This window comes from Lagopus leucura, unplaced genomic scaffold (assembly GCF_019238085.1).
Source record: "Lagopus leucura isolate 7727_CA_CO unplaced genomic scaffold, USGS_WTPT01 Super-Scaffold_73, whole genome shotgun sequence".
In the NCBI taxonomy this organism is placed as follows: domain Eukaryota; kingdom Metazoa; phylum Chordata; class Aves; order Galliformes; family Phasianidae; genus Lagopus; species Lagopus leucura.
In genome coordinates, this window is record NW_024962252.1 from 77,478,026 (window position 1) to 77,492,656 (window position 14,631).

The 14,631-nt window shown below is 35.1% G+C and overlaps 1 protein-coding gene across 3 annotated transcripts in view; it reads left to right on the forward strand.

Moving 5' to 3' along the window:
- The window catches only part of SRBD1 (S1 RNA binding domain 1), a 122,957-nt gene that overhangs the window by 58,885 nt on the left and 49,441 nt on the right, over window positions 1-14,631 (forward strand). For all 3 annotated transcript variants that reach the window (XM_042894067.1, XM_042894084.1, XM_042894076.1), the window contains exon 18: window positions 12,750-12,832. In XM_042894067.1, the coding sequence (XP_042750001.1) occupies window positions 12,750-12,832 (83 nt within the window). The remainder of the gene's footprint in view (window positions 1-12,749; window positions 12,833-14,631) is intronic.

Consider the following 14,631-nt stretch of genomic DNA (forward strand, 5'->3'; position numbering starts at 1 on the left):
AGATTATTTTAAGATTTTGTCATCTTGAAGGATGATCATGTCTCTTTCTTTGCATTTGTTGTGACTACTTTCCAGGACTTCATGCAATGGAATATAGTACTCCAGAAATACTATTTAGTTCTTATATTTTTTATACCATTCAGCATGAATATTACTCAGGTAATGCAGTGTAATTTCTTAGAAATATGCAAGTGTCAGTGTTACCGTTTTCAGATTTTTCTTAAGGAATGGTCTTCAAAGATGAAATTCCTGGCAACTTAAGTGCTGTCTGAACTACTTGTGGAGTTATTGGGAAACATCTGTAAGGACAGGTCTATGGTTATTTTGTATTACTTCACTTGTATATTTTTGCTCATGTGTCTTCTTGTGCTTGTTTTTATTCATTTTTTGCTTTTCCTACAATTTGCTATCATACTCAATCCAGTAAAGCACAGTTAAAATTGCAGTAGAGCTCTTAGATAAATCTCCAAATGATGATGTTCTTAATCTTTTTTAGTAAGCTTTTGGCCAGGAAATTGTTAGGAATGCATCAAAATTGGTCATCAGAAAACAGCTCTGAAGTTATGTGGTATATGAGGGTAAAACTTTCCAGGATTTCCCATGTTCCTCTTTACTCTCATTTCCACAAAAGGAAAAGGGAATTTGTGTTAATTCAATGTTTTAAGAGAAAGCTTTTGCAAGGATTTTGTTTTGAACCTCTGCATCAGCCATTCCCTTCCCAAGACAGACCTCAAGCCTTTTTCTGCTTGACTCATTCCTTCCCGCTTGCAAACTGGTTCCACTCTCATCGTTTTGTCCCTGGGCCAAAGAGATTTTGCTTGTGTCATGGTATGACCTGAGCAAACATTAGGCATGTGACATTTATATGTTTGTGACAGATGCCACTAACTTTCCCGTGGGCTGAAGTTTTTTCTGTTGTTATTTGAGTTGATATAAATGTACAGAGGAACACTCAGAAGGGGAAAGTCTAATTATTAACAGTTTACTTTTCCAAATATAGGCAGTTTTCTTTTTTTACTGAAGTTAGTTTCTGAAATGTTCAGACACTTTTATTTTGTGTTGCCTGACAAAATACAGTAAATGAAAATCAAATTTGTAATACATGATTGATTTCAGTATTAATTATCTAGAATTCATCATTTCTTCGTTATTACTATGAGGTTGCTTCAGGCATAACTTGAACATTATTGCATTTGAAAAGTTTGAAAAGAATCAACTCTTTTAATCTGCCACAGCAGTACCACAGAATGGGTACCAATTAAAATAGGATACTGTAGAAAGAAAACAAAATAATTGCATAGATCAGTGGATGCCAGCTTTTTTGGAAATGACAGTGAGAAATGTATTTTTTACAGCAGAATCTTTCTGGAAGTTTTAGACTTCTGACATTTTTCTAGATGTCTTTTGGTGCCAATTTGTAATTAGCTGAACTGAAGTTGAAGACACTTTTTTTTTTTTTTTTAGCTAAACAGAAAAATGTGACAACATTAGAGGGAAATAGTAACTGCCGTTGTCTTTCTTTGCAAGTGTTTTTAATAGCTTTAACTTTTGTGCTTTTGATTTTTCCTTTGTTTAATTTGCACCAAATGGAAAAGTGACATGGTGTCACAGCTGACTTGTTTTTTATTTTAATTGTTGTGTTACATCATGTCAAGTTCTGTGCTTACATGATAGCATTTAATACACAAAAAGAAGCTGACAGCTGCATGATGAAGTGTGACATTTATAGTTAAAATAAAAGGTACAACTGATGTGAGATATCTTAACACAGTTTGCCACTTTAACATTTCTCTCAATGCAAACTTAAGGGTTTTTTTTAGTTACACAGGTAGGCTTATTTTTGCCAGGTACATGGATATAAAATATTAAACATACAATATTAGAACTTTCAAATCTTGTGAAATCTGACATTTGCAGTTTAGCAACTGTAATTCCATATATTATTTCATATATTTACAGATAGAAATAGAACACATAAATCCTACTTTTGAATAAATAAATCTATTATCCTAATAACTCCTTGGCTAAGTATATAGGGGGGAAAACGCATTTATTGGGAGTGCTAATTGGATATATTAGTTAAGTCAAGAATTCTACTGGTTATTTTTATTCTCTTTGAGCTGCCTTTGAAGATTGTGGAATGAGTGGGTGCCTAAAATAAATAGGAAAGGTAAACTAATTATACATACTTAAACTAGAGTGGAAATTCTTTATAGTCATTCATACAGTGCTTTTTACCACTGTTGTGGTTAGTTAAAAAAAAAAAAAAAAAAAAAAAAAAAAGCTCACTTCATAAACAAAAAAGCTTGTATTCATGTTGCAGTCGATGGAGGAGGATTTGTCCAGTTTTAGAAACGTCATCCACAGGTGGGTACCTCTTTCTGGCCTTAGGCATTATGAGCTGTGACATTAATTCTTTATGTTGAACCAGGTTCTCTTATAGTCTTTATAGCACTAAATGTGAATATTTCATGAAACCGTAGAAGCTTCTGTACTTCAGGTTCATTTCCTGTGAAATTGTGTAGAGGGGGATTCAACTAAGTAGATAGTAAAGAACTTGATGAAATCTAGTTATTTCTATTTTAGTAATGTGAGAAGGTATATATGACCATTTGATAGTCATTCTAGGATTAATGAGCACAACAGCTATTTTTTTTCAGCCCTACAGAAATAGGAGATAAGAGCTTGTAGGACAGAGAAGTAAAAAAAATTTCCTACTTGGTAGGCTGAGGAAGTTCAGCTGCAGCAGTTGAGGAGGTAGCTTGTCTAAAAGCTTGTCTACCTGGGGTGCAATGGCTGGGAGTTTTGGATGAACTGGCAATCGAATTGCCACTTGAGAGTGAAGAGGGTAACAGGCTTCCTTGTATTCTCCATCCCTGAAGCTTTAGAATAGACTGAGAGGCTCTCTGGTTGAGATTTGCTCGAGCTTTTCTTACTGGAAGGCTGAATGCTAGTTTCCTTTTGAAGTATCTGTAGGAACCACATTCGGTGAACTTGTGTAACAGTGTAAATATATCAGTTATTATTCACTCCATCACCATTGGTTCAGAAGACTGTCTTTGCATGAGTGAAAGAAAAAAGCTAAACTCCATGCCACTTTCAGATGTGCTTTGTGGCAGTCAGTATCACCTTGGTTTTGGTTGGTGTCACTGAGCCTGTGAGCGATGGAATTTGGATCTTCCAAAACTTGGTATTTTGTTTTACTTTCATCCTTTTCTGTGTAATTTTGCCCAGGGGTTTATTTTGATGTGCAGAATCTGTAATGCTGAGAAAGTTAGGTTTCTTAGGAAAAGAAATGAAATGAATCCATGTGGCTGTCATTGTGTAGATGCCACCAGACTTTTTAATATACTTTTTTTTTTCTTCCACTTCTGTAATTCCTTTTTATTGCAGAATTTTTGGTTGAATAAGGTTCACTAGACCAAATGGGGATGATGATGGGGATGATGATGGGGAGAGACACTGTAAGTTGTACAGGAGATATATGTACGTGTGGCCCTTCTCAGCATTGAAGGGTTGATGTGCGGAAAGACAGAATTTATGTCCTTCCCAGAGACCTGAAAAATTTCTTGAGCTGTATCTTAAATAGTGTTTTGTTATTGTTCTTGGTGCAAAGTGATGCACCATTGTTTGGCATATATTCAAATCAGAATTTTTGTTTTCTGCTCTATAAAAAGACAGTTGATCCGTTGGAATACTCACCTCTGACCTGATGACCTGATGTTGGAGAATTGCTATGAGGTAATTGTGTATCCCCAATCAGATACACATTCAGTAACATTAAGTGAGGAATTATTTCATTAAATTGATGAATTACCTTTCATTTTTACATGGCCATTCTAACAAGCAAGCAAGCTTCTTTCACTCTTTAAAAAGGAAATTAAAAAATATGTTCACTGCACAGATTCATGAAAGTCATGCATAACAAGCATAAGTACTAGACTTATTTAAATGTGGAATGACGTGGGAATGGGCATGTCTTTTCAGACATTGTATTTGTATTAACTCTTCTTAGAAGTAATCTTGTGTGAAGCCTCATTTACTTCCATAATTGAATATGATCAAATGCATTTGGATTTTAATTTGCCCTTCTCTGCTCAGCTGCTGAAACAAAAGTTACATACTTTGCGTAAGGTAACATTGTGTAGTGCTCATTTTCCCCCAGCCACGTCACCCAGTTAGAAAAATAATGAGTGTAGGTAAAGTGATGCATAAGATTACTTTTTGAAAAGATTTGGTGTAGTGAGAGGGCCAGAATGTGTGTCATGTGGCATGCACAGGTATGATCTCGTACAGAAACTGTGTTGTTTCTAAAGGATGATTTCTGAGGATAAAGAGTCTAGGAGAGCAAAAGGTCACACAGCACAGCTTGCCTTAGCGTTGTCAAATCCCATCTGCTTGTCTTCTCTCCACAGGGCAGAATACATTGGATTATTGTACACTCAAAGTTCAGCAAACCACTTGCACTTTTCTTTGCAAAAGAAAGCCTTACAGGCTTTTGGGGCTTGTTAGGACTTTGAGACTGTCACGCCTACAGGGTTTTATTCCCTTGGGTGCTGTTAAAGATAGAGACATGCAGTTCAGAGCTGTCATCATGGCCAGCAGACAGAAGGTAAAGATCAGAAAAAATATAATTTCTTTTGACTTTATCTTAAGGAAAGTAAAACAGTTTGATGATTAGATGTGTGGGACATCGTGCCTTGTTGTCTTCTTGAGCTAATTTCTTCATCTTCTTAAAAGAGCACTACTCGCCCTTGGCAACCCAAGAGAGAAGGTCATTTCTCAAAAACTTTATTGGACAGAAATCTTATGGTTAAACTGTTCATGCTGCTTTCTGAGTGGAAGCTTACTTCTACAGCTTTCTGTAGATGAAGATCTGCAAGTTTTCAGAAAGAGTTAGAAGAAAGAAAAGTAAGCTCTGAATTTTGTGTGCATTAAAGACATTTTACTTCTGCTACAAAGTCATACCTGTGTAGTTGGGTTGCATGCAATTCCAGGTGAAGAGAAAGAAATTATGTTTTGTATTACATGAGCTGCATTCTACATTTAAAAATGAGTTTATTGTGCTGTTGAAAGTCAGAAGGTGCAATGGTTGGAAACAGGATGGTTGATGAACAGCATCAGGAGGGAGGGAGGGCTTGTTCCTTCTCTCCATCAGGACTGCTCTTACAAGTGAGCAGAAGCTGGTCTGAAAGTGGGAGCTGGATTCTACTGTTTAAGCAACAGTCCATAAATACAGGTTGTCTGAAAATGATGGGGCTTCTTAAAGTTGTTCATGAACACGTGTACAAGCATCAGGGTTCTTTTTGAGAAATAGGGAAATGGATTTGAGTTAAGCAGAACAGTAGTAATATAGTGCTAGTTCTGAATGAATTGTTACACAGCTGTCAGAGATGTTTGTCAGTCTTGTTATTCTTGTTATTCTAGACAGGAATCTAACATGTTTCCAATCTATGCATACTTGATGGCATACATGAGATGTATTTGTATCAACATCCTTCTAATCTGCACTGTTTCATCTGAGGCAGTAGAACGTAGCAGTGGAGTTGGAGGAGTTTGGTCTTCTGAAATCCAGACCCTCTGCAATTCCTCTAGACTCCTGCCATGAAAAAATGGGTGGTTATCCTGAGCTTGATGAAAACTCTCCTATTTCACTGTATTGAATAAGTATTTTCACCAAGCTAAGAAAGGTTTATGCATGTAGCTATTAACTGAGTGCCATTCTCTGAATGGGTTTTAAAGTCTGCAACTGATATGTAATCTTTGCATATTTTGTGGAAAGATGTGACATTCACCTTCCTCTCATGTGCTTATCTGGATCTGAGTTCAGCTGATGGACTTTGTCTTCTTCTATTTGTCTTCTATGTAGAGTATTATTTGCTGCACTTACGATCAATCTGAAAATATGCCACCAGTCCTACCTAAGAACAATCTCCTGAAGTAGAGCATTAGTCCAGGCTCTGGTAGAGGCAGTTGCCATGAGTGTTAGATTTGAAAATAGTTTGTTTCCCTCCCTGTGCATGTAGATCTATGCATATGTATTATGTACATGTATTATATGTACTTTCCTTAAAAGGCCTTGTTACCCCCTTGAAGCATTGAGCCAAGGGAGTGACAAATACAAGGCTGCTCTCTAATTGGAGAAGATTTTTGCTTTGCTTTTAGTGCAGCAGTATAATTCACAAAAACTGCTGCTGTTTTTTAACTATAGGCATAGAAAAGGACATTTTGGTCACTTCAGAAATGTTTATTTTCGTTGCTGGCATAAATAAATAACTCTTGTAAGGTATGGAACTTCAACTAGTTTTCACATTTTGTAGTCACAATAATCAGTGCCACGGTGATGCAGTTAAAATTAGGACCAGAGATCTGAATGTGAAAAGTGTACTGACAGTTTTTACCTCTTAAGCTGAGCAGATGGGAAATAGTTTTCTGAATTCAAACCATCCTGCAAGACTAACTGATTTCTAGGGCAGAACAATCACATCATGCTTCAGTTAAATGGTTATGTATCTCCCACCTAAGATTGAATTTGGAGAAAATATACAAAACAAAGCAAAACTATTAACCCCATGATATAGGCTGAGATATAAAAAGCATTAATACTAAAGAAAAGTGGGTTTTTGGGGTGTTTCTAAGAAGGAAATAGTGACTTAAAAATCTGCATTGCAATACTCACTTACTGAGGGTTTTCTCTTAATTCTCTTATTTCTTCCTTGCTTTTTGTATTTGAGCAGTCTCTTTTAAAGATTTTTGTAGTAAGTAAATAGAACATTGTCATTCATTATTTCATTAATCTTAAGCAAATAACAGATTATCAGTTTTATGGAGTTAAAAGTAAACTAAAATGTAACCTTTTTAAAACAAAAACCTGCTCACTTGCCACAGAAGAATTTTGGATGAAATGCAGCTGTTGAGCAGTTGCTTAAAATAAATTGCATACTTTAAACCCACCAAGAAGATATATGAGGATTCAAAACTGTGTCACAAATCCTGACCTACTGAGAAAGAATGCTTAATGAAAAGACTACTGTACATTTCACTGTATCCTTTGCAAGGAGGGTGAAATTCAGGTCAACAGGATAGAAAGCTTCCAGGACTCAGGAAACCCAAACGATCGATCACTGAGTAAACATTATTGCAGATACTTATGGAGAGTAATTGATCTTGAACACAATAATAAGCTTTTATGAAAGGATTTAAATAAGTCGTAATGTTTCCATATCTACCCTCATATGATATATTGGCAGTAATTACATGTGCATTTATGAGTTAGTCTTTGATTACATTAATACATTATTTTTATTTAATTGACATTTTCTGTTTCACCCAGACTTTTAAGGTGTAAAGGTTAAGTTAAAAATGGGAAGGGGATTTGTTTAGTTTGAAGCACTTGTAGTTGCATGTCTCAATCGAAACAAAATACAGGAATTATAATAATAACACAAAAAAATGTCATTTATGACAAAATTGAAGTTGTAGCTTGTGGCTGCAATCTATTTATTAAAACTAATGATAATGTAACATGACCCATTACCTTCATATCTTCATTGTTTCAAAACACAGATGAGTGTTCCCACTCTTGAGGTAGAAAAATTATCACGGCTGCTGCTGGGGGCACATTCTTTTCTTTATTCTTTAGGTAAAACCTATATGTATGGGTGTTAAAGAGATGCCGCCATAAAACTTGGGACTTGGTGTCCAAAATTATTTTGCTGCTTGTCATAGCAAGCAGCACTTGAATTCCACTGTAACTAAAGAGATTTGAGGTTTTTTTTCTCTTTCCACCCATGGTCATTCCTGGCTCATTTTCACTCCCTGTCCACAGGCATTATGCTTTTGCTTCATGGCATGGCTCTTGCATATAGCACTACTACAATATGTGATTGCCTGGACCACAAAAATTGGCATGCTGCCCCAAAAGTAGGTGCAATACTTAAGATTATTTATAATCTATTTCGTTATGTAATTGACAAGCTTTCTTGCTGCTCTTGAACCTTTATAAGAGTACGCATACAACTTTGGCCATAATTGTTAGTTGACATCTATTCCACTACTCAGGGGAAGCAGGTACCCCAATTTATAAGTCTTATCAGTCTTTGACAGCGAACGCTGCTTTCTAATCTCTGTGAAAAATGATATTGCTGATTGTAAAAACAAAGTTTAAATACGTAATTGTGTTTGTGAGGACAGTGTAGTCTTAATTTTAGATTTTTTTTTAGTTGGGGATGATGAGAGACTTACTGTTTTTAGATAGGGGTATCCAGATAATGAAGTATTTTTGCAAGCTCAGAAGGGCACATCTTCTCATTAGCTATCAGTAAACAAAACATTTTAATATAATCCTGTTTTTTCTGTAAAGATGAGCCTGGGACTTAAATGAGTCATGCAAGTAGCTCTTACTTTTCACCCACCGCACTGTCATCACTGACAGGCAAAAAGACATAACTATCTTTGTGTCTTGTCAAATAACCAAAGGATGGTGTGAACTGAGACCACCAAACAGTTAAATTACCTTTTTTTTTTTTCTCTTTTTTCTTTTTTTTTTTCCCCAAAACAACAGAGAAGGTCCTAATGACATTGCAGGATTTTGGTAAATATGCTTTCTGCAACCTTCTTCTTCTTTCTGTTTGGAGGTGAAGTTCATCTGCATTGAAATCAGAGGACCACCTAGGCAATCTTGTCCCCTCTAGCTTTGAAATTTTATATGAATTTACTGCATGGCAGCACAATATGTTGCTGTCATTCCAAATATTGCAATGCTGTTTTTTTCTTAATTGACAACTTGAAGAAGCTTTGCGTCCATCTGGTATGCAGTTTTTGTGGTTTTCTCCAAGAAGCCTATGTATCCACAATATTAATACCCTTTAATATTGAATAACTTCTTTCTCCATTTTATCATATTTTGCAAATTGTGGTTCACTGATTACTTTGAAAAATCCTGTTTTCTGTTCTTGCCCTACATGCAGTCATGAAGTTTTTGAATTTTTGGAGCAAAATTGAAACATACCTTAATAGTGGAAGTGAGAATGTACCGCCTATTTCATTGTCATTATTCTAAAAATTCATGATTTGTAGCCATTCCTGAAATGTATTTCAAACATACAAAAATGTCTTTAATAAATATTGAAGTGTAATGAATATTAGTGTAATATTTCAGTATGAAAAATGCTCAAAATGTAGTGATGTAAGACCGTCAGGTTTTACTACCTATGATTTTGCAGTCTGGTCTGTAGGGAGCAGACCTTGCATATCTGCAGACCCCTCATGATTTCAGTAAGACTGTGCTTGTATTGCAGGAATCTAGATCATGGATGAAACAGTCAGAGTGGAGCCTTATTGCCACCTGAAAAGATACGCCTATTGAAGCATTCTATTTCTGTAAGAAAAGGTGGCTTTGCCTATACAGGGGACAGCAGATTTTCATCTTAATTCAGTGTAGAAGTGAATTGGTTCCTAGAGATGGCGTACTCTTATTGTTTTCCCTGTTCTGCTTTTTTTCCTTTTGAATTTGAAATGTTCTGGAATAAAATAGTGCAGTGGAAACTGCAGGTCAGCATCTCACTGGCACATGTAGTAACTGCATCCCTTAAACCATACAACTGACTGCTAATCTTCGATGTTGTAACAATTTCCTGTATCATCCAGGCAAGCACTTAACTATCTGTGTGACTTTATACATGTGAAGAGTTTCTCTGGTTTGGGTGGGAATTCTGCCATGCATCTGTGCGGAAGGGCTTGTCTGGGTCAAGACCCACATCTCTGCTGGAAACTTCATTGGGATACAATGACACTGTCAACCTAACTTAAGAAAAGTGGTATCTAAATTTTCCTTTTATCTGAAGGTTCTTTAGAGAAGTTTATATTTGGAAATGTCCTAAAAGATGTAATGAAAGGACATACGGGCAGTGACAGATGTTTGCACTCAGCTTGTCTAAAATGCAATTTTTGAAATGATTTTTGTATGAAGTAAAAAAAAAAAAAAAAATTCTGTAAAAACTTCTGTAAAAACTTATTTGGATATTGATTTTATGACAACTTTTTGGTAAACAAAATGTTTGGTGCATGCATTTGGCTAGGAAAAATCTTTTGAATGTTCTGGATCCACACTGCTTTCAAGGGTGTTGTGCTCCATTTTTGTTTGTTAGGGGACTGGTGATAGGTACCTCTAGTGTTTCAAAGTAATTAATGCAGTACTTACAGGAAAGCATTTCTGTAGTAAGCTATACTTGTGTGAGCTATAATCAGTGTACTTGCACTGGTTGACCTTTTCTGATTTTTGACAAGAAGGCATATGTGATAGCCTTTGAATGCAGAACCTCTCTCTTGGAGGAGCACATGTATCAGATGTCACCAGTATAGTGCTCTCTGAGCTGAGCTAGCAAACTGCCATTGTCAGCATGTTAAAATTGATAATAGAAGGTATGAAAAAGTCTTGCATGACCGAGCAGTGAACTTTGTGCTAACTGTACATTTACCAGTGCAAATCCTTAAAACTGAAATCTCTAATGCTGTACTCAAACGATAAGTTTTGTGGTTATGGTTCGAGGAGCTTGCATAACTAATAAGCATTAGGTATACTGTTTGGGCTTCAAGTATCAAAGTTTAGTCGAGTTCTTTTACAAAATGCTGTCAAGTCTTTAACAATCTGCAGTAGCGGTAGCTGTCATTTAAATTAGGGCCTCCAAGCTGATTAAAGGGTTGAGGCACTTTTCATACAAGGAACAGATGAGAGCTGTGACCCTTCATCCTAGTGAAGAGAAGGCTTGGAGGGATGTCACTGATTTGTGGAAATACCTGTGAGGGAATGAAGAACAAGGCAAACTTTTAATAGTTCCCACTGACAGGACAAAAGGACAGGCATATCGAAACAGAAGATTCCACCTGAACACACACACACACACACACACACACAAAAAAAAGAAAAAGAAAGTTATCAAACTCAGGAAAGAAGTCTATTTATTTACTGTGTGTGAGTGTATAGAGTGGCAAAAGCTGCCCGGAGACTATAGAGCCTCCATCCATGGAGAAGCTCAAAACCCAATTTGACACAGTCTTGGGCAATCTTCTCTAGCTTACTTTGCGTGAAAACAAGAAGTGTGATGAAACAACCTCAAAAGATCCTGTTGAATGTAAACAATTCTATGTAAAGCTTCTCTATCTCTTATATTTACTTTATACCTAGCTGTAGAAAGCCATCTAAAGCTTTATATGTATGAAATATTTTACTTAACAATATGTGTATAATTGTATGTCATTTAATTGTATGCTAATGTATATATGTGTATATAAATGCATAAAATTATCTCCACTTGGTTGTTTTTTTTTTTTTTTTTAATGATTACGTAGGTATTTTTGGCCAAATTACCAATTGCATATATATATTTATTCCTGATTCTTGTCTGTTCTCCCTCTGACCCACTGTTCATTTTCTTAAAAATGAATTTAGAGGTAAAATAAATTTTAGAAATCGCCTCTTGAAGTGCGGGGTTCCTTCTGGAGAGAGTTTTCAAAGCAGTGCAGTCATCTTCTGTCCTATTTTTCTCACTCTTATAAGTACATGTGGAGGGTAAAGCAGTTTTGGCAACAAGACCTGGCCTTTGAAAACTTAGTTAAGAAAAGCTGTGCTCCAGTGAAACTCAGTTTTCCTCTGAGTTTATGAAATTTTTTAGATCTCTGGGCTAGGTTTGCTTTGTGCACTTCATTTTCTGCTTTTTTTTTTTTTTTTTTTTTTTTTTTGTAGTTGTTTAGAGTGTTCTTCTTTGTTTGTTTTTCAGTATTAAGAGTAACTCCAGGTTCTAGTATTGTTTGTTAATGTTTTCTTTGATATAAAAATGAATTTTGGGAGGGGAAGCTTATAAGTGTAATGCTGAACAGTAGAACTTACCTCTTTCAGTGTTTGTAGGAGGGAGCACAGTTGTAAATATGAATGTAGCTCAGTATCAGCAGAATTGGACAAAGGTTGAGAATTTGAAGTTTGAAATTTGTAAATAGGTATTTTCTCTAACATTGTGATAAGTAGTAATCATTAAAGTAGACTTGAAAATTTCAGGTTTGTTTCAAGTATTAGGATGTAGAAAAACAGAAATTTTTCCCCTGTGCTCTTCCATGGCAATAATGTTGGAAATAGCTTTATTTTTTCCTACCTGGTTATGGCAATGACAATCTGTATATTGATGTGTTTTGGTATGCAGATTTGATTAAAAGATAGCAAAGGAGTCAACTACCTGAGAACTTTCTCTGAAGTGGATATTGAATTTTGTGGTTGAATTATATAAAAAGTTTCAACTCTAAATGTGCAGGTTAACTTAGAAAATACAGTGTTTGAGAAATTGTGGATAGCTACTCCATTCATTTTTTTAGTGCATATTTGTTGCTACATATCTTTGATTTAACAATAAAGAGTGTAATTTAAATTGTTAAATGTTTATAAATGTTAGTATTGAGACAAGGGAGAAATTTACTGTACACAGTTCTGTTTAACTTTGTGGCCTGAGTATTGGATATGATGTTGTATTACAGTATGAAATCTTCTTAAGGTCTTTGTTTGAATTATTCAATTAAAAAAGTTTGATTAACACACTCTTTATTTCCTGTGTCTAACAGTGGAAAATAATTTTATTTTATTATTGATAATTTCCAGATTAAAAAAAAATCAAATACATAGAACATGGAAAAAATAGCAAAAACTGTTGTATGCTTGTGATTTTCTGTTTAAACAATTGTTGTTTTCTGATTCTATTTTTCAGTTTCCATAGCTAGACGCGTACAAGACCCACTAGCTGAGCTAGTGAAAATTGAGCCCAAACACATAGGAGTTGGAATGTATCAGGTAAGATAATACATATCATTTAAGTAATCCATCATGATAGAAGGCAAAACCAAAATGCTTTTTTATAATCAAGTGCCAACTAGTTACGTCTCCTTTAAGGGATATTTGTAGAATTCGTGAAGTGGTAATAAAATGCTTTTGAAAAAGTCAAAGAATGCGTCTTCTCTAATCTCCAGTTTTAACGATTGTGATTGAGACTCAGAAACTGCTGTAGCCAGATTTATAGTCTATTAAAAACATCAAATCAGACAGGTAATTTGATATGTAAAACCTTCTTTTTTCCCCATTGTTACAGCAATGGGGTTTTAGCTCTTTGTGTAAAATACAATAGGATATTGATCCCTCATTTAGAAGCCCTTAATTTGTGCTATTTGATACATTTCTCTGAAGTTTATAATAAAAACTTTTGTTTTGAAGTTTTGCATTTACTAAAGTTGATCTGGAAAAAGTTTGGCAACTCATTTATTTTCCTACATCTTTGTAGGTTATTTCTTGGAAGTATCATCTACCTTCAGAGTATATTTACCAAGGGAATATCGTTCAGAAGTGGTACATAGGACATTGTCATTTTCTAGTACATTAGCATCGATGCTGGGAAACATTTATTCACATACTTTATTCCAAGCAAACAGAGAAGTTTAAAAAAAAAATAAAATAGAAACTTTAGTATGTGCTTATCTCTATTTTTGAGAGTAGAGAATGTAAGTAAATTTGAAAGACTGAAATGGGAGTCAAAAAGGAAAGTACTCTAACTTTTTTTGGATCGGTGTGTGAGTGTTAATGGGGTGGGCTACAATTAAGAGACTAGAATCATTTACTGTCACATGACAGGTTTTGAAGAGATGTGTATCATGGATTATTGTACTATTTGGCTTTTTTTAGAGGGAACCAAGGTCAACATTTTGGTTGGTAAAAGTAGTACTCAGTGCTGTTTTTGCAAGCTGTACTTACATTGCCAGAGACTACGTTTCATGTTCTCATGTTCCTTGCTAACTGTGGAACTTAGCAGTAAAATTAGCTTATGTCATAATCTTTCACTATGAAATATACCACAGCTTATGAGGAAGGTTAGATATAAAGGTTGAAATACTGAAGTGTTCTTTGACTTAGGTATCCAGATTTCAGTAAAAGTAGGTTTTAATGGTGGCAGCCAAAATTGGGGTGGTCTTCTGGCAAAAAGAAGATTCAGTCTGAAGCATACTTGTTTTGTTTTTCACTTGTGGAGATAGCTTGCTTTAATTTTTAAAGTAGCAGTATTAACAAATCATACAGATTATCCTTGGTCTTGGTTTTAAGGTAGAATAAAGTTCTTCTTTTAAAACAAAACAAAAAAAAACTTGAAATGTGATGTCCTAATATAAGCCCTTTGAGTAAAAATTCATTATTTTTAACAATTTTTTAAAGTCAATTCAAAAATTAAAAACTGTTATCTTTGAATTATATACTGTGGTTTCCTCAGTGCTCCTAATTTTCATTACTTGGCTAGAAGGCATTGATTTAGACGTACGCTATCTACTGTGACCCATGTGCAACTTGTACAAGCATACACTGAAAAAAAAGGCATAGAGTTGGTGGTAATTGTGTGTTTTGGGGAGCATTATTGCAATAACCATATTGTAGTGGCTCTTTACTGCTGAAGCCTGTGTGATTTACTTGAGACTGATTTACTTGAGACTGTAATGGTACTGGTAAGTGCCATTTTTCTGGCTCTTTCTGGAAGATTCTCGATCCACTGGTGATGTTTTACTAATAAACATCTAACTATGTTATTTTTTCCATGTCCAAAATTGTTATATGAA